At 49.0% G+C, this 27,787-nt stretch overlaps 1 protein-coding gene across 2 annotated transcripts in view; it reads left to right on the top strand.

Moving 5' to 3' along the window:
• LOC119399728 (ADP-ribosylation factor-binding protein GGA2) overlaps positions 1 to 26,168 on the top strand; it is a 51,757-nt gene extending 25,589 nt beyond the window's left edge. Inside the window, exons 12-16 of one of the 2 annotated variants that reach the window (XM_037666565.2) lie at positions 11,915 to 12,026; positions 15,615 to 15,853; positions 16,843 to 17,006; positions 17,605 to 17,715; positions 20,275 to 26,168. In XM_037666565.2, the coding sequence (XP_037522493.1) occupies positions 11,915 to 12,026; positions 15,615 to 15,853; positions 16,843 to 17,006; positions 17,605 to 17,715; positions 20,275 to 20,385 (737 nt within the window). In that variant the 3' untranslated portion in view covers positions 20,386 to 26,168. Of the gene's footprint in view, positions 1 to 11,914; positions 12,027 to 15,614; positions 15,854 to 16,842; positions 17,007 to 17,601; positions 17,716 to 20,274 lie in introns of both variants that reach the window. The other variant, XM_037666562.2, reaches the window with a different exon arrangement.
• Positions 26,169 to 27,787: the final 1,619 nt, after the last annotated feature.

Below are 27,787 nucleotides of genomic sequence, written 5' to 3'. Positions count from 1 at the left end.
AACGGCTAAGGTGCGTGGTCAAACATAAGAAAGAAATTGTAGGTTGTCAAACTAACGTTGTATATAAAATTCCATGTTCCTGCGGTGAGATTTACATAGGGCAAACTAGTCGATGCATAAGCATTAGGATCCAAGAGCATGCGCAAAATGTTAAAAACGGCACTGGTTCTCATTTGGCTCTTCATTGTCGAAAAAGCGGTTGTAATGAAAGAGATTCTTTATTTGGGAAAATTAGGTGAATAGTGGGGGTAAGTGACGCAGTAACTGTCTCTCAGGCGAGGACACCACAACCGCGACACCTGGGGGAAAGGGGAGAAAAGTATAGGAGAAGTTAGAGTTATAGTGGAGGAGGAGGCCTGGGGGAGTTAAACACATCACTGGGGGGAGAGGGGGAAAAAGAAAAAAAAAAGGGGGGGGACACACGCGATAAACGCATGACTCGGAAAAAAAAAAAAAACACGGAAGTTCCGTTTGTTGGGGGCTTGGTCGGCGTGGTTCAGAGAAGACGGTCGGCCAGTTGCGCGGCTTCGATGTAGTTGAGGACCGCGCGCAGGGCAGGGCGCACGCGATGGGCTGATCCTACCGGGTGCAGAATGTCATCTACCGTGGCAGACGGAAGTCCCAGCTGCTTGAAGGCACGAGCGAGCGCTTCGCGGTGGGTGGAGAGGGCGGAGCAGGAAAGGAAGAGATGCGCCACGGTTTCCCTCTCTCCGCAGTCACTGCAGAGGGGCGAGGGCGCACCGCGGAGGCGGTGCCGGCGCTCAGCAGGCCAGACGGAACCTGTCCGCAGTGCGAGGAGGAGGGACCGCTCTTTCCTGGTCAGCACGTTTTCCGATAGAATGCGTGGTGGAGAGCCGGCGGCCGTGCGCTTGTCGGGGTGGTTTCGCACGAGCTCTCGCCAAAGGTTTCGGCGCGCTGAGTCCACGGAGTCCGCGCACGTTGTCAGTGGAACAGCTGGGTCGTGTGCTGTCTTTGCCAGGTCATCGGCAGCCTCGTTCCCTGCGATGCCAACGTGCGACGGTATCCACTGGAGAGCCACGTCGCATCCGTGTTCGCGCAGACTGTGGAGTGACCACGCCACACGTTGTGCGAGTGGGGGGGCGCGTTCCTCTTTGGCGAGCTGGCGGAGGGCTGACCTCGAGTCAGTGTAGATTGTCGCGCGTGTGACTTGCGGCGTTTCGCGGATGAGGTCGGCAGCAAGGTGTATTCCTACCAGCTCAGCCGTCGTGGAGGAGGCGCGGTAGGCGAGCCGGCATTGGCGCTTTAATGCCAGCTGTGGTGCCGCGCAGGCAGCGGCCGCAGAGTGGTCCCGAAGCACGGAGGCATCAGTGAAAAACTGTGTCCTTCCATCAAGGTCCTGGTCCATTCTGGCTGCGGCTTCCTGCGCGATAGCACAGGCCGGTGTGTTGCGCTTCGAGCGCACGCCTGAGAGCTCGAAGCCGATGGGGAGCGGCACTCTTTGGTGAGGGGGGGGCCACGGGGGAATCTCGGGTGCGGAGTCCACGACGATAGAGTCGAACGTGTCGAATAGTGTTCCGACACGCGAGTTGGGCAGTGCCCGCAACTGGGACAGGATGGCGGCCCCATCCGGTGCACGTTGGAGGCGCTCGAGGTGGTAGAGCGCGCGCAGTTCGCCTGTGAGTGACGCCGGCCAGGCGCCTGTCTCCGCGAGCGTGGCAGCCACTCTCGAACCGCGCGGGAGTCCGTGACACATGCGGAGAACTCGGCGATGGTCAGCGTCGATGGCACTCCACTGTATGGGGCGAAGGCTGCACAGAGGAAGCGCGTAATGCACTTTGGACATTGCCATGGCCTCGTAGATGTTCATCGCGAAGGAGGCCGGGCATCCGGCTCCTCGCGCGAGAATCCGTCGGACCGCACCCTCGACACGGCGTGCTTCACGTCTCACACGGCTCACCTCCAAGTTCCACTTTAGTCTATGGTCTATGGTGATACCAAGATAGCGGACGTGGGTTTTCCAGGGCAGCGGAACACCGTGGAGTGTTATGGGGCGGGTTGTACGCCGTTCACTGGCACGCGGGTGGACGAGGAGTGCCTCTGTTTTGGCGGCCGAGATGCGCAGTCCTATGCTGTCCAGGAACCCGGCGACGGCCTCTAGGGCGTTCTGGAGGCACTTACGCACCCTGGCGAGGCATCGGGTGGGGCCGCGCACATACAGGGCGATGTCGTCCGCGTAGGTGACCGCGTGCACAGTGAAAGCGTCTTGTTTGGGAAGGCACTCGGTGAGCGGTGCTAGAACCAAGTTAAAAAGAAACGGGCTCAGCACGCTTCCTTGTGGCACTCCGGTGGTGACAGGGCGGCGCGTACTGTTCGCCTTCCCCACACGGACAGTCAGTGAGCGGTCCGCGAGGAAGGCTTCAATGTAGCGCAGGAGTTTGCCCTGCACACCAAGCGCACAGACCGCCTGGATGATCGTCGTGTGGGGGAGACAGTCAAAAGCTGACTGCACGTCGAGCAGAAGTAGCAGGGCTGTCTCCCGGTCGTGTAGCGCTTGTTCCAGGGTGCCAACAACCGCGGCAATCGCGTCAGCCGTGGCGCGAAGGGCGCGAAAGCCGCACTGTTGTGGAGGGAAGGTGCCGCTCGCAGTGGCTATCCATTGGAGGCGATGAAGCGCCATTGCCTCCATGGTTTTCCCCGGCACCGATGTCAGGGATATCGGCCGGTATGAGGCGAGGCTGCGCGGTGGCTTCCCGCGCTTCAAAACCGGCACGACCAACGCTGTACGCCAGGTATCCGGGAGGGAGCCGCTGTTGAAGACCTCGTTGAAGGCGACGAGCAAGAGTTGGCGCTGGTCGTCGTTGAGGTTCCGCAGCATGCTGTGTGTTATGCCGTCCGGCCCCGGCGCGCTGCGGTGACGTCTGCGGTTGAGCACACGAGCGAGTTCGTGCTCAGTGAACTCGGCGTCGCACAGGCAAGCGAGTTGCTGCGAGACGGCCGCGTCTGTCGGCGCAGAGGGCGATAAGGTCGGACGGTGGCCTCCGAGAGTGCCGGCACTCACGCTTGGAGGCGCAGGGAGGGCTGGGGTAAAAGCGTCTGCTAAGAGCTCTGAAAGTTCCAGCTCCGTGATGCCGCGGGCCACCGCAATCGCGAGCACAGGGTGGCGAGGGGCCCTTGGGTTGAGAAGTCCTCTCATGATGGGAGGCGCGATTACGGCGACGTGGATCGCTGAGAGACGAGCAGACGCCGGACCAGCTGTTGCGCCTGAGTCGCCGTGCCTGTCGTCTGCAGACCGCATCTATGCGATTGTGCACCGTCCAATGTTCGACACGGTCCGTGCGGGTCGCAATGCGCTGTGCACGTCGGCGAGCGGCGCGCAAATTCAGCAGCTTCACGTCAGGGCACGGGGAGCCGGCAGGCACAACACAGCGCGTTGTGGCTGAACGCGCGCACTCCGCTATGTGAGTGAAAAAGTCACTGGCGAGCGTTGGTTTCGCGCAAAGTTCACGAAAAACACGCCACCTCACGACACTGTACACGCGCTTCGCCCCGCGACTCGGGTGGCTGGGCGAGAGGGCGATGGGGTAATGGTCCGATCCGGCAGTGTCTGGGGCTCGTGTCCAGATGTACGAGCAGGACTGAGACACCAGTGCCAGATCGATCGTGGAGGGGCGTGTGTTGCGGCGCACAAACGTTGGCTCACCAGTGTTCAGAATGGAGAGACCTGTGGTGGCGATCGCGTCCGACAGGCACCGGCCGCGAAGGTCAGTCAGTCCGCAACCCCAGCTGTTGTGATGAGCGTTGAAGTCCCCACACACGATGCAGTCAACTGTCAGCGCCGCGGCGAGGCGGGGGACAAACGCGTAATCACAACGGAGGTTCGGGCGGACGTAGACACACGCAACCGAAGTGTCCACACCACCCACACGCACTGTCACTGCGAGGCACTCCACTGCGTCATCACAGAAACGTTCACAGGGAATGCAGGTGTGCGCGAGGGCGGCGCGCACATACAGGGCAGTTCGGGGCGAGCCAGGGGGATGACCGGGGTCGGTGCAGGGCGCATCAGAGCAGTTGCTCAGCGCGCACGTCGTCGGTCCGCTGTAGCCGATGAAGTTGTGAAGCGTCAGGTCCTCGGCGCGCGCGTGCGTCTCCTGCAGGGCGAGAATGTCGAATTCATGCAGAGCTTTGTGCTCCGCAAGTTCGGCGTGTCGGCGGCGCAGCGAGCGACAATTCCATTGCAGGATGCGCGGCCTGGAACGATTGCTGGGGTCCCTAGCCATGTTGGTTTAGGGCTTGTTGTGTGGCGAGAGCCGCGACGCACAGCGAGTGGGCAGGAGAGTTCGGCGGGAGAAACTCCAGCGCTGTTCTGACTGCTGCTGCGAGCACGGCGATCGCCGAATCGCGCCGAGCGCTCGCAGAGGGGTCGGCGGGAGTGGATGTTGGTAGCTCGTTGTCTGAGCTGCCTCCAGCGATGGAGGAGTACAGCAGCCCCTGCCTAGTTGGCTGGAAAACACGGGCCTGTTCGGAGGAGTTCTTCGCGGCGCCGTGTGTCTGCGCCACCTGGCTAGCGGTATCTCTCCTGGCCTGAGCGCGAGCCTCTGCGAGCTGCCGTTCCTTTTGCCAGCGAGGGCAGCGCGGTTCCGTGGCAATGTGCTTGCCACCACAAAAGAGGCATTTGGCCACCGGTGCTGTGCATTTCGACTGTTCGTGGTCTGCCCCACAGCGAAGACAGCGCCGGTCGAACGTGCAGGTGGTCTGGACGTGTCCGTACCGACCGCAGGAATCGCACTGAACAGGTCGCGGGCGTCGTGCTTTGACGGTTCGGCGCTGTTTGTACAGGGAGACCTCCGCGGGCGGTTTGGTGCCCTCAAAGCGAACGATGAGGTTCTTCCCTGAGCGCGAACACGCTGTTACAGGGAGATCGGACGCAATGTTTTTGCGTATATCGTCCTCCCCGAGAGCTGTGTCGACGCCGAAAATCATGCCGCTACAGGTGTTGTTGTTAGAGGCCCTCCTGGCGCGGACACTAATACCACAGATGTCTGTGATCGCGAGGAGGGGCTCGAGCGGGCTCCCGATGGGGACATCAGCGGCCACAACGTTCCGGCGAAAGTTTACGCGAACGCGCACGACACCGTCCACCGCGGCAAGGAGTGAAGAGATGGCCTCCTGTGTGGAGGTTCGAAAGTTCATCCTTCTGCTCCTTGGGCGGAATAGAGCCGTTTCCACAGGGCCTTTGGTGCTGGACGTGGGACGGGCCCTCTTCGGCGAGGGGCGTGGCTCAGCCGTGTTGGTGGCCGGAGGCTGTGGGGGACCGTTTGGTTTCGCTTTCGCTTGTGGTGGGCCACGTGGTGGTGCGGGTACAAGCGGAGCGCAGAGGGGTGTGCCAGGAGGGGCGCCGGTGGAGGGAAGCGAGGGGAACGCATCATCCTCGTCGCTTAGAGCCAGCGTGCCCATGACGCAACTCGGAATGCTGCCTCCTCCAGCGGCGTGCTGGGAGGGGGGCTGCTTCCCTTTCCTAGCGCTCTCCGTCGCCTGTTTGGCCGCCGCGTCGGCCGCGTCAGGAGGGATCACCTGTTCGTCTGCTACAGTTGATTCCATGGTGTCAGTGGTGGCTGGGATGGGGACGAGGGTGGCCACCGCTGTCTTGGCTGTGCCGAGAGAGGAGGCTGCCTTTTTCTGAGGGGGCCTCGTGACATCAGCGGCTGCGGGAAAGGAGGGAAGAGGCGAACCGGCCAGGCGGGTTTCCTCTGAGCTGCTGTCCGCGGGAGGATCGGCGGGGTAGCAGGAAGGGGGCGCGGTGTGCTTCCAAGAAGGGGAAGTCTGTGGCGGGGGTGACCCGCGGCTGTTTGTCTCGCTCTCCTGCTGTGAGGGTGCGAACGTGATCTTGTCATGCTGTGTACAGCATTCCTCCCGGTTGCTGCTGCCTGTTGGCTCCAGAAGCGGGTTTTGGGGAGAGCGTTGCTTACTCTCTGGGTGCGTTTGCGACGAGGCTGGCGGCGAGAAAATGGCCGCGGTTGTCTGCTGGGCTGACTTTCCTGACAGGGATGAAGGGGTAGTGGGGGGTGCTGTCATGGCGCTCGCCTCACCCTTCCTGGCTTTGCCTGGCTGTGGTGCTTTCTTCGGGGCGGCCGGAGTCCTGGAGGCCTTTCGGGTGCGTGTGCGGGACACAGGCATGGTGTCCTTGCGTAGGAAGCTCGCCGCATCTTTTAGTTGCCGCGCGCGAGTGCGGTTGGTGCGGACTGGAGAGATGCGGGGAGGGCTGAGACGCCATGGCTCCTGAGTTGCTTGCTCGCGTACGAGGTTGGCAGCTTCTTTCATGAGGAGCTCGTACGTTTTCGAGTGGTTTAAATCACCACTCAGTGAGTAGCACGGGGGAAATCCCGGTGGAAGGTCGTCTGCCATCATGAAAGATGGATAGAAGATAGGCTATGGTGGGGGATCTACATTTGATGGCCTTGAAGCCCTAAGAAGGGCTGCGCACTGGGCGCGGTTCAAGAAAAAATAAAATAACAAACGCTCAGGCGCGCGTTAAATAACTCTGCATAAACAAAAATGACTGGGGAAAAGGAGAGATATTTACGCTGCTACGAGTAGCTGGTCCCACGACGGAGCTCCGCGAAAACGTGACCGACCTGAGTGGTGGCAGACCGGAGCCCGGTTTGTCCTTGTGCCTGTGCAAAACTTCCGTCCTATCAAAACGGTTGTAATCCCAGTTTTGATAGGACGGAAGTTTTGCACAGGCACAAGGACCAGCGCACACGAGAAATAATGGAAGCTTTTTACATGTCATTGGAAAGTAACATATGCGTCAGCCAACCTTCGGTAGCCTTGTCACAGGCTGAAGTGTCTTATCTCAGAGATAACTTGCCTCATGTTCATGACTAATCACTCACGTAGGTTATTTTGTTGTTGTTGCTACTTTTGTCGCCTTGTGCATACGTGATAGTCTTTTGATATCCTTTCCCAAATGCTATTTATTCTGTTCCTTGTGAAATAAAGTTTTAGTTGCGAGTCAGCGCCGTGGTCTGTTGTTTCTTCTGTTCGTCCTCGTTTTTTCGTGCGTTTTATTAATTCAAGATAGAATCACACCAACTTGCCCAGCTAAACATTCTAATGCAATATTGTAATGTTATACGAATTAAAGCTAGCAGCTAGCTCTTTTGGATCAGATCTCACTAATTCTACAAAACACTGGTGTAAGGGAATACGGCTGCACTAGGAAGCGAAGCGATTTTCATGCTGTCTCTCGTCTCAACATGAAGTAAGCGGGCCGTTTGCTGATGTCTGCTGAAATAGCATGTGGGCCTGCGCTAGTGACCGCACCCTTACGATCCAAGTGCGCAGTTGCTGCTTGAACGATGCAGCCCCCCCCCCCCTCCTCCGGCTCCCTTCATGCTCCTTTGCCCGACGAAAGACGGGTGGGGCATTTCCTCTCTGTTTGAGGAGCAATCTACGGAGGCCTCGCATGCGGCGTGGTGTTATCGCATGTGCCCTCCTTGCGACGGAGATAGCCAGCTCGTTTCATCTCGGCTTGAGCCACATTCGTCCCCAGTGCTTGCAGGCTTTTACTCGCACGTAGAACATGCAATGCTTGGGGCGAAGTTATCGATTTGGACCGAAAATGATGGGGATGGCAAAAACCCGCCGAGAGTGACCATATAATTGCTATCACAATAAAAGGGAGCATTGCAGTTCTCTCGTCTTCTCATTTGTACATGTCAGCAGTTGTGTTTTGTCATTGTGAACATCAAAAAAAATTTGTCTGAAGTGTAGTCTGGTTTAGCTACGCAGTGCATTGCTTGTCTCTATTTTACTCTCGGTTCGTCTTCCTCTTCCCTGGCCCCTCCCCCCCTCTCACCTGACCCGTTTCATGGCATCAATAAAGTTGTTTCCTCTGCCTCCTCACATCGGCTGCGGCACTGTAATAAACGGGAGCATAAACTTTAATATATTTCATAGATTCTCATTGAGTTTAGAATGAAGGTAACTTTTATTAGCTTATCTCTAGTCCTCAGTTTAGTTCATATCAGGTGCGGTGTGTTATTAGCACGAACGTTTTTCATTCGTCTGAGGTCTAGCCAAGTGTAGCTAATCTAAAGCATCGCTTATTTCTTGTTTTCTCTGAGTTATTGCTCTGTCAGCTGTGACGTTTTAATGGTGGGAACATATATATGTGTTTTTAATTTGTGGCAAGTGTGGTTGGTTCAGCAGTTCTGAATGTTTAGTCAAAAACCATTAGGGTTTTTTGTGTTCATCAGAAATAAAACATTTTAATTAACAGTGATGTTTGGCCCTAGAAATCTGCTCCAAAACAAACTTGCATTGCTCCAAAACACACCTTTTACTGCTCCAAAGCTGCTCTGAAACAGCATTATTCCTGCTCCTTGAGCTGCTCTAAAAGAGTTAAGGTCGCTTCCACCGCTGCACTGTGACATATTCAAGTTGAGTGTAAACAGTGTAGCGGTTGTAGAAAGACGTTTTCAGTGAAAGCCTGCAGCTGCACCAACTGTGGTTGCACCTTATCACTTTCCGTTCGTGGAAACAAAATGGCGTGGTGCTGTCGCACTCCCATTTGCGTCCAGATATTCTGTCTTCTCATATTTGAGCTCATCGCTAATGTCAAACAGTGGCCTGCTAATTTTGGACCCTTAAAAAGCAGTAGCAAATATTCATGCATTATTTGAGCAGTTTGTGCGTCAGTGATGGTGTCAGCAAAAAATAAGAGACACACTTTTTAACAAAATGGCTAGGTGGGCTAGTTGGTAACGCATGATTAAAAAACTTAGTTTTTATTTATTTTATTTATTTTATTTATTTAAAAAACACACTTTTTATTTCTCCTGTGGTCCCATAGTAGCCAGATGACGAGTGAAATTGTGCCATATACACTCAAACCTCGATATAACGAACACGGATATAACGAATTATCGGTTATAACGAAGTACATTAAGAATAGTCTTGTCACAGCTACAGTGTTACAAATAAACGTTTATAACGAATTTTCGGATATAACGAAGTTATTTTCGGAGCAGATGTGACTTTGTTATAATGAGGTTTGAGTGTATCATTACATAGGACAAGCAGGCACTTTTCTGCTTAAGGGGGGACGCGGGTCTTAGAATAGTAAAAAATGGACAGAAAATCAGTTTTGAGAAAAACGCATTTTAGGCATGTTTGCACCCCTAAGCAGCTGCCCTCAAAATATTATCGCCGATTTCGCCCGGGAAATGGGTTAAAACTTATTTTTAAGACGCCACGGGAGCCGCAAAATGCATCTCAACAGGCAAAATTTGTTCAAACTTCCCGCGCGCGCCGCGGGCGCAGCAGCTGGTGGATCGCCGCCATCTTTGGCTTGTTTTGAAGCTGTTTTCTTTGTGTACATTTTGCGGCGTTTCAAAATGGCGTCGCTGCAACAGAACGGCCACTATCGGCGCTTTTCCGAAGGGTGGTTGTAGAACGCTCATTGGCCAGAGCGCGCGCGCGCGAGGCGAGCCCCTTCTCTCGCGCCTCCCATTGGCTGGCGCAGCCCGAGGCGGCCATTTTGTTTTTGTATTTTTGTTCTGCGCTCACGGCTGCCGTGTTGCCGGTGTCGTGTGCTCGTATGTTGTTACAAGTGTCATCTTCCTCTGCTTACGCTCGCGTTCGTGCGGCCCGCCGACACTTATTTTGTGTTGGCACCTCCGGAGATTCTCGTGTAAAGAAGACGCGCCAAGCGTACGAGGGCGCGATGCAGAAACTACTTGTCGCTACCGGAGCGTCGAGTCCACGTCGAGTCTATGAGAACCGCCCGGTTCCCCTTGGTCAAGCTGGAGCCATCGGATCATTAGGCAATGCTTCAGTGGCATTCGAAACCGCGTTCGTATGGCATACTATGCGGGACTGCCGAGTGCGCGGGAAATACGGCGACGGGAGGAGTGCTTGGCATCGCAGCGCGCAACGAAGCAGCGGAAGTTCAAGCCGTTGGATGTTGGTGAGCGGCGGCAAGGAAAATGGCACAGAATTTATCCGCGTGGACTTATCCGTGATAAAAACGTTCTTTGGGCTTGTGCTTCGTTCCGAGTTCGGCTCAAGCAGCGACCTTTTTCAAGGCAGAGTGTATAGGCTGCTTTCAAAGCCTGTGCTCCATTATCATAGGTGCGACTCGCGCGAGAAGCGTTTCTCGTAGAAGGTAGCTGGTGATAGCGGTGCTAAGATAATTAATGTCACTTGAAGTGAAATGCATTAAATTAGGGCCACAAATACTGTCGACAAGGGTGCAATGGTAGTCGCTTCAACCACGACCTGACAGAGCAACACCGAAATTGCAGAGACGCCGTGTTGCACTTTGGGAAATTGATTTGTGCTCCACAGCCTTGAGAAGGTTAAAAACTGACATTGGAAGTTGCAAAAGGAGCACTTATACAGTAGTGACACCAAGCACAGACTTTCAAAATTACACAAACCAGCAGGGGACCCCGAGTACAGCCCTTGCCTGCTGTTGAGCAAAGTGCTATTGCTGGACAATAATAACTGATTTTTGGTTTAATAAATAACCCACGTGCTTTCTAGACTTAATCTCTCTGTCTATTTTATTTGCCTGTTGCAAAGCCACATTCATAGACAAATTTTGTATTTCTTTAGCTTGCAAGGAATTGGGACAGGCCTATGAATTGCTAAAGGTGGAGTTTATCACTCTGGTACTGGGTGCACTATGTGGCTTTATAAGAAGATTTTGCCAGTACATTGGCAGGTCATGGTCACATATTTGGTATGGCTGTTCTCGTGAAGAAGAAACCTATCAAATGATATAACCACTAGTGCTGTGGCTGCGCTTCCACAAAAGTTACAGTTGTGTGAAACTTCAAATGCGTTTTTCTCAGTTTGATATTTTTGCTCAACGCACTCAGCCTTATGGGGTTTTTTTCCATGTTGTTGCTGAGTAAACATCACAAATTTGGTATCATTTTACTCGTATTGAAACGATCTGGGGGGTGATGCTATTTGCATTACTCTAGCACCATTTTACAAATTTTAATTAAATATACTAATGAGAGTGAATCAGAAAAAATAACCACCAGTGAATGTTCATATGTTTTCTGACCTTCACAGTGCTCTCAAGGGAATAAAAATAGCATCACCCCCTACAGCATGATCTGGGCATTGGGCCCATGCACTTACATATTGGTTTTAGTAGGTCGAAATTGCCTAAAAGCCCCGTAAGAAGCAGGCACTAATTATTTTTTCGAACCTCGAGATCTTTTGAACTAGTGCAGCTATTAAAAAACTAATTACAGATTTGAAATCAGCATAAAAAACTGGTCAAGACAGTGAAGTTTGGTTCATATTGACTCAAAAATAAAGAAAAAATTTTAGGACCCACGTCCCCCCTTAAGACTGTTACACATGATACAATTGCAGTGAACAAAATCGTTCCATTCGCTCTATTCACTCTGTTCGCAGGCATCACTAATGGTGGTTTCCTTTAACGTGCGCTGCAAATGGTCCTTGGTTTTCGCTTTGGGACTGGTGCAGCGCACATGGTTGCTTGCTGCCATTCTTTGTGGCAAACACTGCATAACTTTTCAAACAAGATGTAAAATTATGTGCGTTATGATATTGTAAAGTTTTCATGAACGGTAGTGAAGAGCATGCATGTTTTGTCATTTAAAAACACTTTCAATCTAAATCTACCTATTTTAAAGTGCGCAACAGCAGCCATAACATAAACTCGTCGGTGCAGTTTTGAGGGCTCAGCCGGCTCGGCACAATTTCGACGGGTCCCGACCAAAAAAATTGCTCCACCATTGCGAACAGAGCGAAAGATTTCTAACATGTTGGTCGCTTGCAACTGACCTCTGTGGCGAGAGCGATCGCCCGTTTTTTTCGCTGTGAGTGAATTCCCAGCCTGAAAATCAGTGTTTTATGTCGTGTGAAACGGTCTTTAGCCTGCAACCATGGCCTCTTCCTCCAGGTGGGTCTCTACTGGGCAAGTCACGTGGCATGGAAGAGCTGGATGCCCTGGGCCAGTCCCTCATCAAGCAGGCCCTGCCTCACAACCCTGGCTCCCAGGGAGACTTCCCCACGTGAGCAGACACTTAACACACTTAACAGAGTTGGTCACGTTATTATTCATGTTTATTTATTTTTAAATGCAGTCAGAATTTAGCGAATTATCGGTTATAGCAACCTAAATATGAACTTTGGTTGGTCACACTTGCTTTCAGTGACATTTATTCTTTTTATAATGAAACCAAAAACATGAGAGCAGTTATGATATCAGCTATAACGAAATATTGGCTTGCGTGAGGCTCAATACTCTTAAAGGTAGCATAAAAACTAGGGGTGTGCGAATATTCGAAATTTCGAATATTTTTCGAATAGTGTTTGCTATTCGATTCGATTCGCACTGAAATTTTACTATTCGAACTATTCGAACTTCCAAAAACCAAATACAGTCCACGTCCAATTGAAAGTGACCCCTTCAGATTTTTATTATGCTTCACCTCATTACACTCTCGTATTGCGGCAAAGCTGCCTTTCAAGCTCCGTTACGGTCGAACTTAGCCAAGAGACAAAGTCCGGTTGAAAGTGGTCCCTAGATTTTCAATATGCTTCACCTCATCACACCCCTGTCTTGCGGCAAAGCTGCCTTTCAAGCTCCGTTACGGTCGAACTTAGGCAAGAGACAGTCAACGTCTGATTGGAAGTGGTCCCTAGATTTTCAATATGCTTCACCTACTCACACCCCCCGTATTGCGGCAAAGCTGCCTTTCAAGGTCCGTTACGGTCGAACTTAGCCAAGAGACAGTCAACGTCCGTTTGGAAGTGGTCCCTAGATTTTCAATATGCTTCACCTCATCACACCCCCGTATTGCGGCAAAGCTGCCTTTCAAGCTCCGCTACGGTCGCAAATGTATTAACTCAAGAAAACGCTGGTTCCAATATGGAGATGAAAGACGTTGCAGAGTTGGGGGCTCAATTAATGCTGTTTTGGACCTGAAATTTAGGCAGGAAGTCTGAAAAATCGGACGCCGAAGCTTTTTAGCATCCAAAATTTCAAATGTTCTTATATATCGACGTCTACGAGGCAGATTTGGAACTCCGGACTTGAAGGGAGCACACCCTTGTCTGCCACATCAGTTGGCCTTCCACAGAAGTTGAAAAGAAGGAGGCGCTGAGGAAATGGCATCTCTGCCTATCACGTGTAAAGTGTTGTCGGCAACACTTAGGCTGCACCAAATCATGTACATAAATACAATTTGGCCTCTACATTGCCTCATTCTTGATAAGAAAGACAACTATGAAATATGACCCCACCAGCGCTTCATCAACCTCGTGAAAAGAAACACTTTCATGTTGCTATCTCACAAGAACATACTTAGGGATTCACTGCAACTTTTTCTGTAATTTCACTTCGAATTATTCGAAAAATGTTTGAGAAATATTCGAAAATTATTCGAAATTATACGATTCGATTCGCACTCAATCTTTATTATTCGAATTCGCATCGCACCAAAAATTTTGCTATTTGCACAGCTCTATTAGGGGTGTGCGAATATTCGAAATTTCGAATATTTTTCGAATAGTGTTTGCTATTCGATTCGATTCGCACTGAAATTTTACTATTCGAACTATTCGGACTTCCGAAAGACAAATGCAGTCAAAGTCCGGTTGAAAGTGACCCCTTCAGATTTTCAATATGCTTCACCTCATTACACTCTCGTATTGCGGCAAAGCTGCCTTTCAAGCTCCTTTACGGTCGAACTTAGCCAAGAGAAAAAGTCCGGTTGGAAGTGGTCCCTAGATTTTCAATATGCTTCACCGCCTCACACCCTCGTATTGCGGCAAAGCTGCCTTTCAAGGTTTGTTGCGGTCGAACTTAGCCAAGAGACAGTCAACGTCCGTTTGGAAGTGGTCCCTAGATTTTCATTATGTTTCGCCTCATTACACTCTCGTATTGCGGCAAAGCTGCCTTACAAGCTCCGTTACGGTCGAACTTAGTCAAGAGACAAAGTCCGGTTGGAAGTGGTCCCTAGATTTTCGATATGCTTCACCTCATTACACCCCCGTATTGCGGCAAAGCTATCTTTCAAGCTCCGTTACGGTCTAACTTAGGCAAGAGACAGTCAACGTCTGATTGGAAGTGGTCCCTAGATTTTCAATATGCTTCACCTCATCACACTCCCGTATTGCGGCAAAGCTGCCTTTCAAGCTCCGCTACGGTCTCAAATGTATTAACTCAAGAAAACGCTGGTTCCAATATGGAGATGAAAGATGTGGCAGAGTTGGGGGCTCAATTAATGCTGTTTTGGACCTGAAATTTGGGCAGGAAGTCCGAAAAATCGGACGCCGAAGCTTTTTAGCATCCAATATTTCAGATGTTCTTATATATCGACGTCTACGAGGCAGATTTGGAACTCCGGACTTGAAGGGAGCACACCCTTGTCTGCCACATCAGTTGGCCTTCCACAGAAGTTGAAAGAGAAGGAGAGGCTGAGGAAATGGCATCTCTGCCTATCACGTGTAAAGTGTTGTCGGCAACACTTTGGTTGCACCAAATCATGTACATAAATACAATTCGGCCTCTACATTGCCTCATTCTTGATAAAAAAGACAACTGTGAAATATGACCCCACCAGCGCTTCATCAACCTCGCGAAAAGAAACACTTTCATGTTGCTATCTCACAAGAACATACTTAGGGATTCTCTGCAACTTTTTCTGTAATTTCACTTCGAATTATTCGAAAAATGTTTGAGAAATATTCGAAAATTATTCGAAATTATTCAATTCGATTCGCACTCAATCTTTACTATTCGAATTCGCTTCGCACCCAAAATTTTGCTATTCGCACAGCTCTACTAAAAATGCTTCTTACACATGCGGTTGACTCCTGTGCCGCGCAAGAGAGGGCGCCACCACCTCGCAGAGCGCATGATTGCTCCTCCTACCTGCACTTCGCCAGCGTTTAATTGCTACTTCTGAAGGGGGAAACAACCTGATGGAACTTTTTTCACGCTATTTGCTTTCATCATGAATTACCAACTCGCCCAACAATCGATCCTTCTAAGTAACATCATTTGTTATGAATCTTCAAGTGCACCGTGGCACTAATATTTTCAAAAGCTGCTATGTGTAACGGTGAAGGAAAGGGTAATTTAGATCGCTCGTTTTGCTTCATTATTCCCAACCTTAATGAGAATGAACTGACAATTAAGCCAAGGAAAGTATAGGGGACGTCATTTGTAGTAATTATGATATACAGTAGACTCTCAGTAAACGGAAATCTGTTAAACGGAACTGCTGCTTAAACGGAACAGCTGCATCTAATATAATTGGTTTCATACTTGGATTCTGCACTCCTGTTCATCTCTCAGTAAACGGAACTCCTCTTAAATGGAACACATTTTATGGGTCCCTTCAGGTTCCGTTTAACGAGAGTCTACTGTACATGTGAAGAAATTAAAACGGATGGAAAGACAACTTGCTGCCAGCTATCATAAACACGCTCTGGCTTTGCAACTTTGGCTGCATAATGGCGGAAGGTTGTCCCCAACACACATTCCTCCTCGACAAGGAAATGGTTAATCTGAAGTCCCTCACTGCGGCGTGCCTCAGGCAATGGTTGCAGTTTTGGCACGGAAAATGTGAGAATATCTCGTTGACACGCAGCACGCCACAGAAGATTCCACTGAACCAGATGTCGCGGCCCCTGCTGACTGCCGCGAGCTCCGGCAACATTCCGGCTTCGGCAGGAGTCTTCCAGTCCGTGAGCGTCGGCCCTAAGACTCTGCCCCTCGGACCGTCTATGCTGGCTCCCATGGAGGGGCATCCGCCGGTCTCCCCTTCCAAGATGGCCACGGACAACCTCTTGAACGACCTGTTTGTGCCCCTGGAGCAGATACAGCCGGGTGAGCCATGCGACCATGTTTCACGAATGGAGGCACAAGTGGCATGTAGAATAGAGAAGCGAAACTCCGGCTCTTTAAAGGGAGTCTAAACAATAGTTACCATGATGGCCTCAACAGAAAGCATTGAAAGTGGAGAATTTATGTTAATGTATCTCTTAAAGGGGGTACTGACACAAAATTTCACGGCCAAAATAGCCTGCGGGATCGATTCCAGTGAAGATGCGTATATCATCTGCAAAGTACCAACAGCGAATATAGCTTGGAAGTTATTTTAAATGAATTTTGAAGTTTGCGCGAGTGATCGACATCCTCGCGCTACTGACACCCTCAAACCCCCTACTACCCTCGCGTGACCACACTGCAACAAGTTATGATGACATCATAGCCGCCATGTTTTTTTGCCGCGTTCACTCCAGCAGCCTACTTCTCGGCAGTTGCTCGCGAACAGCGTGGAAGTGCGTCACAGTTGTGTGTGTTGACGTGATCGAGCGCTGCACCCGCTAGGGGGTGATAATTGCACCCGGAGGCTTGTCGTTTTTGAAACCGAAACTGACATTGGTCGGTAATGAGGAGCCTGTAATTAATTATCTGTCGCACGCTGCAGCAAACGATGTGCCGTGTTATGACTAACAGGCCCCCAGCAACACATTGCAGCAAAGAAACACGAGGCCAAAATTTTTGTGTCAGTACCCCTTTAAAAGAAATGTAAAAGAAGCTTGGTATTTGTTTACTATCCTAGCAATAAACATTCTACTGAGAAATTAGCTCAAATAGAAATTTTAAGGAATTCTCAAGGAGTCTAACATAATTTAGTCTTTTTCCTTGATGTCATATCAAGAAGTGCCAGGTGTTGTTCCAGGTGAACCTGGAACACTCGCTTCCTGTGTCTCTCATACACAGTGCATTGCTTTGGATCATGCTCTGATTAGATTTGTCATGCAGTTCGCACGAGACCTCTCGAAACGATCTCTTCTTTATGGTGAATGCAGGCTCACAGGCTCCTCTGAACCTGCACGAGGAGAATGGGGTGCGTGCAGTGATACACATTGCACGAAACCGGCCCCAGGAGCACGTGTCGGTGCTTGTCGTGTCCATCACGAGTCAGAGCAGTCTACCCGTGCGCCGGATCGCCTTTCAAGCTGTCGTGCCCAAGGTAAGCATTGCATTGGGGGGCAGTCGTTCTTTCCGTACCATTGGAAAACATTTAAATGACTTTTAAATAATCGTGTTTAAATTACACTGTCTTTCAAATGAGTTCAAAAGGTTTCACTTGTAAAGAAATGATCGTGCATGTATATTTTTGCATACCGATGTATTGATGGATGAGTGTAGTTTGATTATTTGGAGCAGGATGATGAATTTATTGTAGCTTTTATGAGAGAAACCCATGAAAATTTCAGCGAGAGTGGGCAGTCATAATTCTAGCCACTGTTGAAGATCCTTTCGCATGAGTTTTTCAGGAGTCCCAGATGAGTCACCTAGTAGTACTTGCATGCATACCATGTTTACTTGCACGATGAACGCGCATTGGAAAAAAGAAAATGACCCTAATATAGAGGTGCAATCGCTCCACAGGGTAAATCTTCTGCGAAAAAAAATTGTCACATTATGCAGGCGCTACATGAATTGTACGCTGCCCTTTTATTCTTCGCTCATTCTGCAACTGACCCCAGAAGCCACCAGCTAGCCCAAATTATTACCCATGCTTCACTTCCCCACTGCTTGTGTTGTCCTTCGTGCATCCCAAGCAGACGATGCGGATCAAGGTGCAACCGCCGACGGCGACTGAGCTGCCACCTCACAACCCCATCCTGCCTGCTGCTGCCATCACTCAAGTCATGCTGATCGCCAACCCTGCCAAAGTGAGTTAGACTGATTGATAGGGAAACTCGTTTAGCGCTGGTTTGGCTTGCTCAGGCTTCTGGGGGCCAACATACAGTCGACGACCGATAATTCGTACTCCACGGGGAACGTAAATAAGTCAGAATTATCGAATGTCCGAAAAAACGAATGCGTCAGAAAAAAAACTTTTTACTGACACTTCAGGGTCCCGGTGGCCGAAAAAAGTTTGTCAATGCGTTGCTGCCCGCACTTCCGCTTACGTGCAACCAAGTCCACCTGTATCTCCGCCAGTGTCATGTGATCGCTGTACGATGACGAGCTGGTTTCGTTCGTGAAGGCAACGCGTCTGTGCGGCGCACTTGGCGGTCGCACAAAGAGGCAGCATGAATGGCGGCGCAGCGCGTTTGGGTTCTCGCCTATCAATTGCGTGCACTACGCATGCAACTGCACCAGGCCACATGCACTATCGAGCAGTTGACTGAAGATGCTTATCGTAAGGCTTGTCAGCGATTGAGCCGCACTGGCGCGTTTGCCACCTGCCGCCATCACGCCTCCGTGCATTTCCACTGCTTATCCGCAAAGACATCGCCGCACAGCGTCGTGATAGTGGCCCCTTTGAATTTCCGGTCCGCTTTACCCCATAACACTTCAGCATCGCGACAAAACTGACTTTCGGACTCTGCTACTGTTGTAAACAGGTTGACTCGCGAAAGCGCTGGTTCGAACCTACGAGATGATAGACGCGGCAGAGGTGGGGGCTTCAATTATTGCCTTTCGGACCTGCAATTTGGGCAGAAAGTCCGAAAAATCGGACGCCGAAAAGTTCTAGCGTCCGAAATTTCTGACGTTCTTGACCATTGACGTCTATGGGGCTGGTGACGGTGCCGCGAAAGCATCCGAATTTTCGAGCATGTCCGGAAAATCGGGAGTCCGAAAAATCGGCATTGACTGTATCTGCTACGTTTCGTTGTCGTCGGCGCGGCCTTCGGCACTGGCTGTGAGGGCACCGTTGGCGCCATTTAACTGAGATCGTTTGAGACAGCGGAGCGTAAAATAAAGCAAGTCCCAAGATAAAAATGAACGCGCGCGCAGAACGTTTTACCGCAGACACATTCGACAGAATGGCGGCGATAGCAGCGCAGCGCGGGGATACAGGAACCGGAATATAGGATGTTCGCGATGTCGATACGATTTCCCATAGTTGACCAGTGCCTCCAAGATCGGTATTTCCAATTAGAGATCTCTGAGGCATAACGTAACGATCGAAATAAAGCCTCATATATCACCAATTAGCTTTCGTGTTGATCTCTGAGGCCATACTTTGTATGGTACGGGTGCCGGAGGAGATAATGGCTGGCGATTCGGCGTGCGCGACAGTCTCGGTCAGGGTCCGGATTATCGAATGTAGATCTCACAGCTGTCTGAAATATCGGTCGTCTTTACACATTACTTCTATGGGATCATCGGCGGTGCCGCGCGACTGTCCAAATTACCGAGCATGTCCGAATTATTGGAGTCCGATTTATCGGTCGGCGACTGTAATCCATTTGCAGTGTGCTGTAAATTGGCGTGACCCCCCAAAAATGCACCTTGGTGGGAGTGGCTCGCCACGAGATGATGTGACCGTACCGCCGCAGTAGCGTGTTGCTGCCGCTGGCGCGCCGCTCGCATTCTTCTGCTAGTGTGTTCAGGCCTTAAGAAGCGTTTGGCACACAATAGACCAACGCCAGACCGTTACGGTTTTTTTTTTCCTCCTCGGTCAGCATGTGATTGTGTGTGTGCACGGTTCGGCCATGTTGTAGGCAAGCAATTGGCTTTATTTGTGACTGTTAGTGACATAGAAACCAAATGTTCAGTTAGAAGCAACAAAGGCAGCAGATATTTCTAGGCATGGACAAGCAGAAAGTTTGAATTAACTGAACTTGTGCGGTAGGGCAGATTGAATTAAGCGGCTTTAAAAGACATTAAAAACATATCAGACCAACCAAAACTTTCATATTTGTTTCAGTTATCAGATTTTAAATTCTTGAGAGTCTGCTGTAGAAAAGTCATTTGGTCAATGTGACAGGGACACAAGCGGCATGCCTGTGATTGGACACCAATGGCTCTCTTGTAGATTTTGATGCCTAAGTGGTGGTTCGCATTGTTGGTACTTGTTATACGAGCTGCGGGGAAACCCGAATTTATAGAACCTCAATCGTATCACAACATAGTTCTTGATATCTCGGTAGCGATATCTTGATATCTCGGTGGAGCCCATGGAGCTAACACTTGCTTGGGCAACTTTCTCATTGTGATGCAAGAAACTTATAGTAATCTTACATGTAACTTGGCATTAGTTATGTAGGGCAAGAAACTGCGGTAATAATATGCTGGTCTAACCTAGGCGCTAGTGATACTTATATTTCACAGCAAATTCAGTGATGAGCAGTGCAGTTCAGTGCCACAAGTGCTTTTTATTGTCACAGGTGTCAAAAGCCCAAGCTTGTCTTGTCACAAGCGTCACAACTGCAAGCTTTATTGTCACAAGGATTTTGTTGAAGCGCTTAACCATGCGTCCCCTGATCTCCCTGTTACAGGACAAGGTACGCCTGAAATACAAGCTGAGCTATGCGATCGAGGAGGAAAGCCACTCACATTCCGGCGAAGTGGACTGCCCCGTGGACACAGCCGCCTCCGCCACCTCATGATGACAACAGCCACCCGGCAAGGAGACCCGAGGACACCACCACCGCTGCCACCACCACTCCACCGTCGCCGCCGCCGCAGGTTGACAGTACTGCTGCTGTAACACACAAACACACACCTGCGTCTGCTGCACTTCCACCTCAGGAGCCTCTGCGAGTGCCACCACATGGTCCAGCCCCCACACATTTCGCAGCAAGTCTTCTGGCATCTTCACTGTGTGCCATCTATCCGGAGAGCTCTAATGCCCACATCTGGGCTTTGGTCGTTGACCAATCGACGGTGGCTCCCCGCTGTCTGTGTCGTGTGCTCTAGATTACGACGTAAGCTGCGTGTGTCGTCTGCTGCTTTACTGTGATGCCTATGGAAATCCGACCAAATTTTATGCTCCCCATGGCTTAATACTGGTTTCATGCTAGCTACAAATTGCAGGCTGTTGCAGAGGACAGGGGTAGCAGACGCGAGCGTGCGGCTAAACGAGGAGACGAGAATGCCTCACTCAGAGCATAGAATTTGCATGACAAGCTCCAAGAACAGATGGCTGTGCAGACGACGCTCGGATGCAATGTGTGGCAGGTGGATGTGGCAGGCTCTGAAGTTTAGGCCTAGTTGCAGTGCTCACTTCTCACTATATTTTGGCAGTGGTAGTAATTGTCTCTGTGAGTTAGAAGAAGACGGGTGGTTGGGACATTTACTCATCAGTGCCACGATTTCCTTTCCCCTTTTTTTTTTTTTCTTTTGTAATGTCCTCCTAGTGCACAGGTTTTGTCGAGAAATGCAGCATAACGCGCATGCGGTATACTTAAAGGTGTGTCACTGTGTTCTGATTCGCTCGATGGTGTCATTGTTTATGGCCAGAGTGCTGTCTGGGCACGAGCTCGGTGCATGTAAGCCCCTGCGTTAGGAAGCCTTGAATACCTGGTGAATCGAACGCATTTGTACAGACACCATCAAAAGATAACGCATGCCTAACTGGGGCAAAAAAAAAAGGAATTAGAAATTAACACTTCACGTTGCTTTGAAACATCACAGTTCGAGATTAGCACCGGTTTTGATGACTTGTACAAAAAAAAAAGGTTGTTTGTCATAATAGGGCTGTCGTTCTACACTCATTTTCGCAAGTTTCGTTTTTTTTTTAGACTTGAAGCCTGCCTTTCATGCTGGCAAGGTTTTTCGGTGTCATGTGGTTCTGACTTCTTGCTTCGACATATCTGTCCACAATGTGCTGTTGTAGCAAGTGTGGTTTGTTGTTTCAGTGCCTTGAATTAGTTGTGTGTACTCAAGGAGCTCCTAACCAAGACGACCAACATATATGTTGCATGATCAGCTGTACTGATTAAGAAGGAACAACCAAGCTGTTCTTAGTAGGCAAGTCTGCTTATTTCTGCTTGCATGCTTCACCTTGCACAAGAAGTCCAGCATTGATTTCTCTTGCAAAACAAGGAGAAACAGTGGTGAAGTACGTTTACTTTCACTGTAGGTAATGAAGTTAAAGAAACAGAGTTTTTGAGCAATGCGAGTGCTTTGCGGGTTTTGAAATTTCGATCACTCGCTAAGACCTGCATGCAGATAGCGTGTATGATGTTAGTGTGTGTGTGTGGCAGAGATTTAAGCACTATCTGTAGGAACATTTCCATTTCGGAAGCTCTGTATGGGGTTTCAATAGGCCTAAATTATCACTTAGGCCTAGCATTAAGCCTAACATTAGGCCTAACGTTAAGTCTATCTCGCTCGTTTTTTTACGTGCATGGCCTTTACACAACAAAAGGGCAAAGGTACGTAGTGTGTGCATTAAAAACACATGCAGAATGGAAACTGCGTGAGTGCAGTTCCTTTCTCGACTGCGAGAACAGCACATGCTTTAGAAATGAAGGGAAGAAAAGTGTATAATTGGGAAAATACTGTTTTCTTGTGAACAATGCGTAAGAATATACAGTATCATAATGGTGTAACAACAATGTTTACCACTGTTCTCTACAAAAATCATATCAGCAGCAGGCGCATGAGAGAAATAAATGTGCACAAATCTTTTGCATATCTTGCAAGAAGGTAGCGATGAGCGAGGCTTGCATCCCCTAAACTGCCTTGGACCCTTTTTCATTATCAACACAATTACATATGGAAAAAGCAGCAGTGGCCATAGAACACATCAAATTGGATTACTACTATCACACGTACACAGCCCTTCAGTTGATGTCATGAAATTTAAAGAACCATCGGATGCTTGCAATACGGTCCTCGAGATTACTGTCTAGAACTCTGTCAGCCAGTGGCATTCTTTATTTGTACTTTACAGAAAACTTACATCGGTGTTCTGAAAGTGATGTAGTGTAGGCACATCTTGAAGCACAATAAAGGACACAAGGCAGGTAGGAACACATCTTTCTTCCTGCCTTGTGTCCTTTGTCGTGTTACCCCTTCAAGAGGTTTAGGCAGTATCAACTTGTCCAAATGTCGATTCTACTGTGCTGTATGAATACGTGGACCTGCTTCGTCACTGACCAGAAACTTCGGCTGCAGAGATAGTAGTAGCCAACTTGAGTTTGTGGAATGCTGCTTGAGCTCTGTCCTGTTTAGTGCAAGAAGTGGAAGTCTTGCTGAAGTAGCCTCCATCCACGACTGCGGTACTTGCATCTCCACCGCACGGTCTCATGCATTGCTCCTCTCATTCAGTTGGCCAGCTCTGTCAGCTGCTGTTGGTTGACCATCTTATTTTCACTAAAAGTTCTACTCTAGCAAAATCTTGAACCTGGTTTTTAATGCCTTCGTCTATTTCCCAAAAAATACTGATCCTAAATATGTATTACATTATTTAGTTTCTCGTAAAATTACCGAAATAATAATATAAGTAATGCTGCCAAGGGAAGATTTCCTGGTATAGTAACGAGAACATACTGAAATGCACCAAGAGGAGCACGTCAATACATAGCAGTATGTCAATATACATGCTAGCCATGTATGACCTGTTTTACCAGATTGAGATTTCGTTGCAGTTAGCTTTTAAAAGAGTGAAGGAAGGCCCCTAGTCTAGGGATACATTTTGTACATTTCCTACCGTTGCAGATTCCAGAACCACGTAACTACGAGGACATTGGCCAGTACTAGAAGCTCCCATGCGCACTTGCTATGTGCTTGCCAATCAAAACCCGACGGTCACAAGTGGAACTGAGTTGCGGGGCTACAACATAGATCATTTGTTAGCCCCATATTTAAGCATTGTTTTAAACAGTGCATAGCCTTCTTGACTAAAGAAAGTGGACTGCAGTGCTGCCCCTCGACTGCACTTCATTGAGACTACAGCGATTCACAAACGAAAGCTTTATAATCGGGTTCTGCCAGTGTCTATATACCGAAGTGCGCCTCCAACGCATCAGGCATCTCCATTTTTTAGCGCTTGTCGAGGAGCCTCCATCCACGACTGTGGTACCAGATGAGGCACACAGCGCTGTTAACGAGGCCTGTCTTGAGTACGGGAAGTTCCTTTTGCTGGGAGTTCAAGGTAATGACTGTTGAGGACAAAATGCAGACTAACAATATTTACTGAAAGCTGTGGCTAAAACGAAACGAGAAGTACTAACTGAACTTCAGTGCATGATTTGTTCTGGCAAGCACAACCTGCCACAGTACTGTACAGTTATTACAAATTGCGAGCATCATTTATTGGCCCTGCACTGTAATTCTGCCGTATGTGTTTGGCAGCTACCACTATTACTCAAGATTTTCTCGCAGATCTCAATCGTCTGCCCAAGAATGTGAGTGCTCATGCGAGCATTGTGTTGGGTGTTTGTGAATTCCACAATGTTTGCACTTTCTTTGTTGAGCATCCTATAAGTGGCAACTTTGAGTTGGCAATATTCCTATGGTGTCGTTGTGACATAGAATAACTACCACATGTTGAGTTGCAGGATGCCAGTTTTCCCTTTCTGTGCAGGCGTTCGTTTGTTATGCTCGCATTTTGCCTCTTCTAATATTGAGCGCTGGTTTAACATGCTAAATGTTGCACTATACTGGCAGCATCTATTAGTGTCTGGAATAGCATTTTCCGGTGCTCACATTAGACGCGGCGTCAAAAAGCTTCAAAAAGAGATGGGATGATAAAGGATACACGGACAAGCAAAATCCTTTTATTATCTTTCCTGTGTGTTGTCTCTCTTTAGCGTAGTGTTGCATCATAAATTTCTCAAATGAAGTACTTGGTCAATGCCACGGCTATGGCTATTGAATTGGTCAGGATGCCTGCACGTCTATGCTATGTGAATGTGTGCTGGTGAATAGGTTTTAATTTCAGCAAATTGAGAAATCTTGTAAAATGGGTGCATTGTTTGCGATCGATAGAACATGTAAAGATTAAACCACACCTTCTTGAACAGTGTAAAGGAGCACACAGTGATCTTGTCAAGGGAAATGGAAAATTATGTGCTGCATATGTATTCCTGTCTACACATCGCAGCAATTACGCTACAATTTATCGGTGGAGGTCTTTACACTTGTGGGCCAATAGGAGTGCATGGAGGACAGAAATCTTAGAATTTTGTTCTGTGCTCCAGATATTGATTTGCAGCACTTGGCTCTTTTATGTTTAGTAGCTGTTGGTCGAGGCAATGGAAAGTGACACAAGATGTATTTTTTTCTCTGCATGTACATTTTACCTGGCTATATAGGCTTTGCAAGCAATTTCAGACGGTAGCCGCACAACTTGTTAGACACTGATAGTTAAACTCTTCATTGAAGTTAAGATGCTGCTGGGAAACATTGTCAAATTGCTGCAAGTGCCTAAAGATTGGACAGGTTGGCACAATCTTGTGTGTGCTGGTAGCATGGAGTACATGTTTGCATTGAGCTGTGTTGTGATATTACACTGTGCATTGATTTAGCAGTGGGCTGCTTTATTGTTACGTAAGCTGGCTTGTATTCCTAAACTTGCTTCCTAAAGTATTTTTTTGATGGCTGAATGGAAAAGCTGAAAAATTAAGTGGGGCTGTACTTTGGCACAACTGGCCAAGTTGAAACAAGACCACTGTCGGCTTTCAGCAAAGTTTCATTGACGAAAACTGAACTGCAGGCCTCTTAAAGGTCGTTGTGATTTTTTAAATTCATACCTTAATGTCTCAGTGACAGAGCATAAGTACGATTTGGTCACCCAGCAGAATGGAGCTTTGATATTGCTCTCAGTAACTGCTGCTAAACAGTTTGTTTCTTCAAGATGTATGCTGCTGTTGAACCATGCGAGAAGACTCTCGTGGTTGCACTGTCTGGACGAGGTGGTTGTAGAGCTTCAGATGTACGGGGTACTGATGCAAGAAGTGCTCCTCAACTAATGCTAGCCTGGGCGGCTGGCTTTAGACTGTAGAACAGACATAATGGAATGCTGCACGTGTGGTTACTGCTGTGACACTAAAGAGGGCCGTACCTCGGGCCCGCACACATTGTCTGGAGGGCCAACTGATGAGACCTTCATGATCGCAGCAGTTAGTGCTGCGGGTAGAAGGAAGCATTCCATACTTCCAGGTTACGGTATGCATCAAACTTTGAGCTAGTCACATGTCTCCGATGAGGAGAAACTACCTAGGGTATTGCAATTGAAAAGGACGGACACATTCTTTTTCTTGTCCATGCGCGTGTTCTCTACTGTGTGTTTGTGCACGTCTTCATTTTCTTTCCTTCCGCCCCCCTCCACTTTACGCTGCGGTCGCGTATATTATATTTTCCTCCTCTCCTTCCTTGTAATATACATTCCCCGCTACTCTTTCACCTGTTTGTTGAGAAGAATAAACGGTTTGTAAGCATGCCTGCTGCACCAAGTGTTCTTGCCTGTTGTGGAAGTTATTGATATATTACTATTCACATTTTACAAATTGTGCAGTGAATAAGTTCGGGAACCTTGGTAGTCGGTTTATTTTAAAGGAATGCACCTTCAGAACCTAAAACACGGTCTTTAGAATGAAGCTAAAGAGAAATTGCTTGAGTAGAAAGCGTGAGGACCAGGATTTAAACCCAAGCACCGGTAAAAAGAAATTTTTCATTACAATTTATTAGTTTCTTCCGCCACTTTGTAGACGGTACCAGAGGTTCGATTTCTATGCTTCGAAATTATTCAATACAAATTAATTCTTCCAGTGCTCCCTGGAGGGCGCTAGGGGTTTTCGCATACGGATGGACGCCGCAAAATCAAGGATGCGTGCCATTTACAGCTCCGCTATAAAAGCGGCATTCGCGTGACTCTGCCTACTGATGGCTGTGGAGTAATGAAGAGCGTGCTATAGAAGACGCTGAGCCAGGGCGTAGTAGGTTGTGTGGTAGGCCGAAGTAGCATGCAGTTGCCGAGGAGGCTTGACAAGCACGAAATGAGGCATGACGACCCAAACGGCTCGTCGGGTTCTGACAGGACGCTTCAGTCTTCAATACACTGGCACATGGACTTTCGCTTTCGAGTCGTCGTAGCAATAGCATAAGAGACTCGGGAATTTTCCCTAGCGGTTCTTTCCTTAAAATGCGCTCACCTCTTCCACCATCTCGCTGCCTTGTGCTGCTTTTCATCACTGACCGAGTGACAAGCATAGGCATGTGCACGGGGGGTGCCCCCCCCCCCCCCCCCTTTATCACCTAGGAGGGAGGCGCAGCGGCCGTGCGCAAAGTCTGCCTCATTGGTTAACTCACTTTTGGCCACGCAAGTTTTGGACGATAATGGCGGCCGAAGGCCTCTGACAAGAACTATACTTCCCGACTTGGGTTCAGGAAAGCCAGGGACCAAAGGCAGGCCATTGTGAGAAGCACGGCATTGCTTAAATTTCATTTTTCATCCATTGTGAAGCACGTTGTCCTTTGGATTCGACCAGCGGGGGGGGGGGGGGGGTTGCGATCAGTGGAGTGCAGAAGTTCAGAAGATGGAGGCTTGAAGATGAAGAAATCCGGCAGATCCCACGCACTGTGGGAATCGATGTAATGCGAAGCAGCCAGCAAATAGCTGCGTACATCGCTTTGTTTGTCTTTGAAGCAAATGAAGTCATTCGTGTCATGACATCTAACTCACTGTATATCGCATGTTTGTCATGCATTGATGCATGTACAATCTTTAATATAATGAAACATATATTCTGGTATATGCAACGCATGACCTGTCGTTTATGTTCGTCACGCACTCATGTCATGCCATACAAATTTTGGTGTATATCCAGTTTAACAAAACGGCCGGAAGCGCACCAGGGCAGTGTCATCTAAATCATGCCGTACACGACATGCATGTTATTATTTGCGTGTTAGGACCTGTCATTTATGTTCGTCATACAGTAGCGTCACGCAACACCAGTTTTGGTGTATATCAGGCTAGGGAAACGGCCGCGAGCGCACCCTGAGCGTGGCATGTAAATCATGCTGTACATTAAATGCATGTCATGATTGCCATGCATG

Source organism: Rhipicephalus sanguineus, chromosome 7 (assembly GCF_013339695.2).
Source record: "Rhipicephalus sanguineus isolate Rsan-2018 chromosome 7, BIME_Rsan_1.4, whole genome shotgun sequence".
In the NCBI taxonomy this organism is placed as follows: domain Eukaryota; kingdom Metazoa; phylum Arthropoda; class Arachnida; order Ixodida; family Ixodidae; genus Rhipicephalus; species Rhipicephalus sanguineus.
This window is presented reverse-complemented; position numbering and strand designations above follow the sequence as displayed.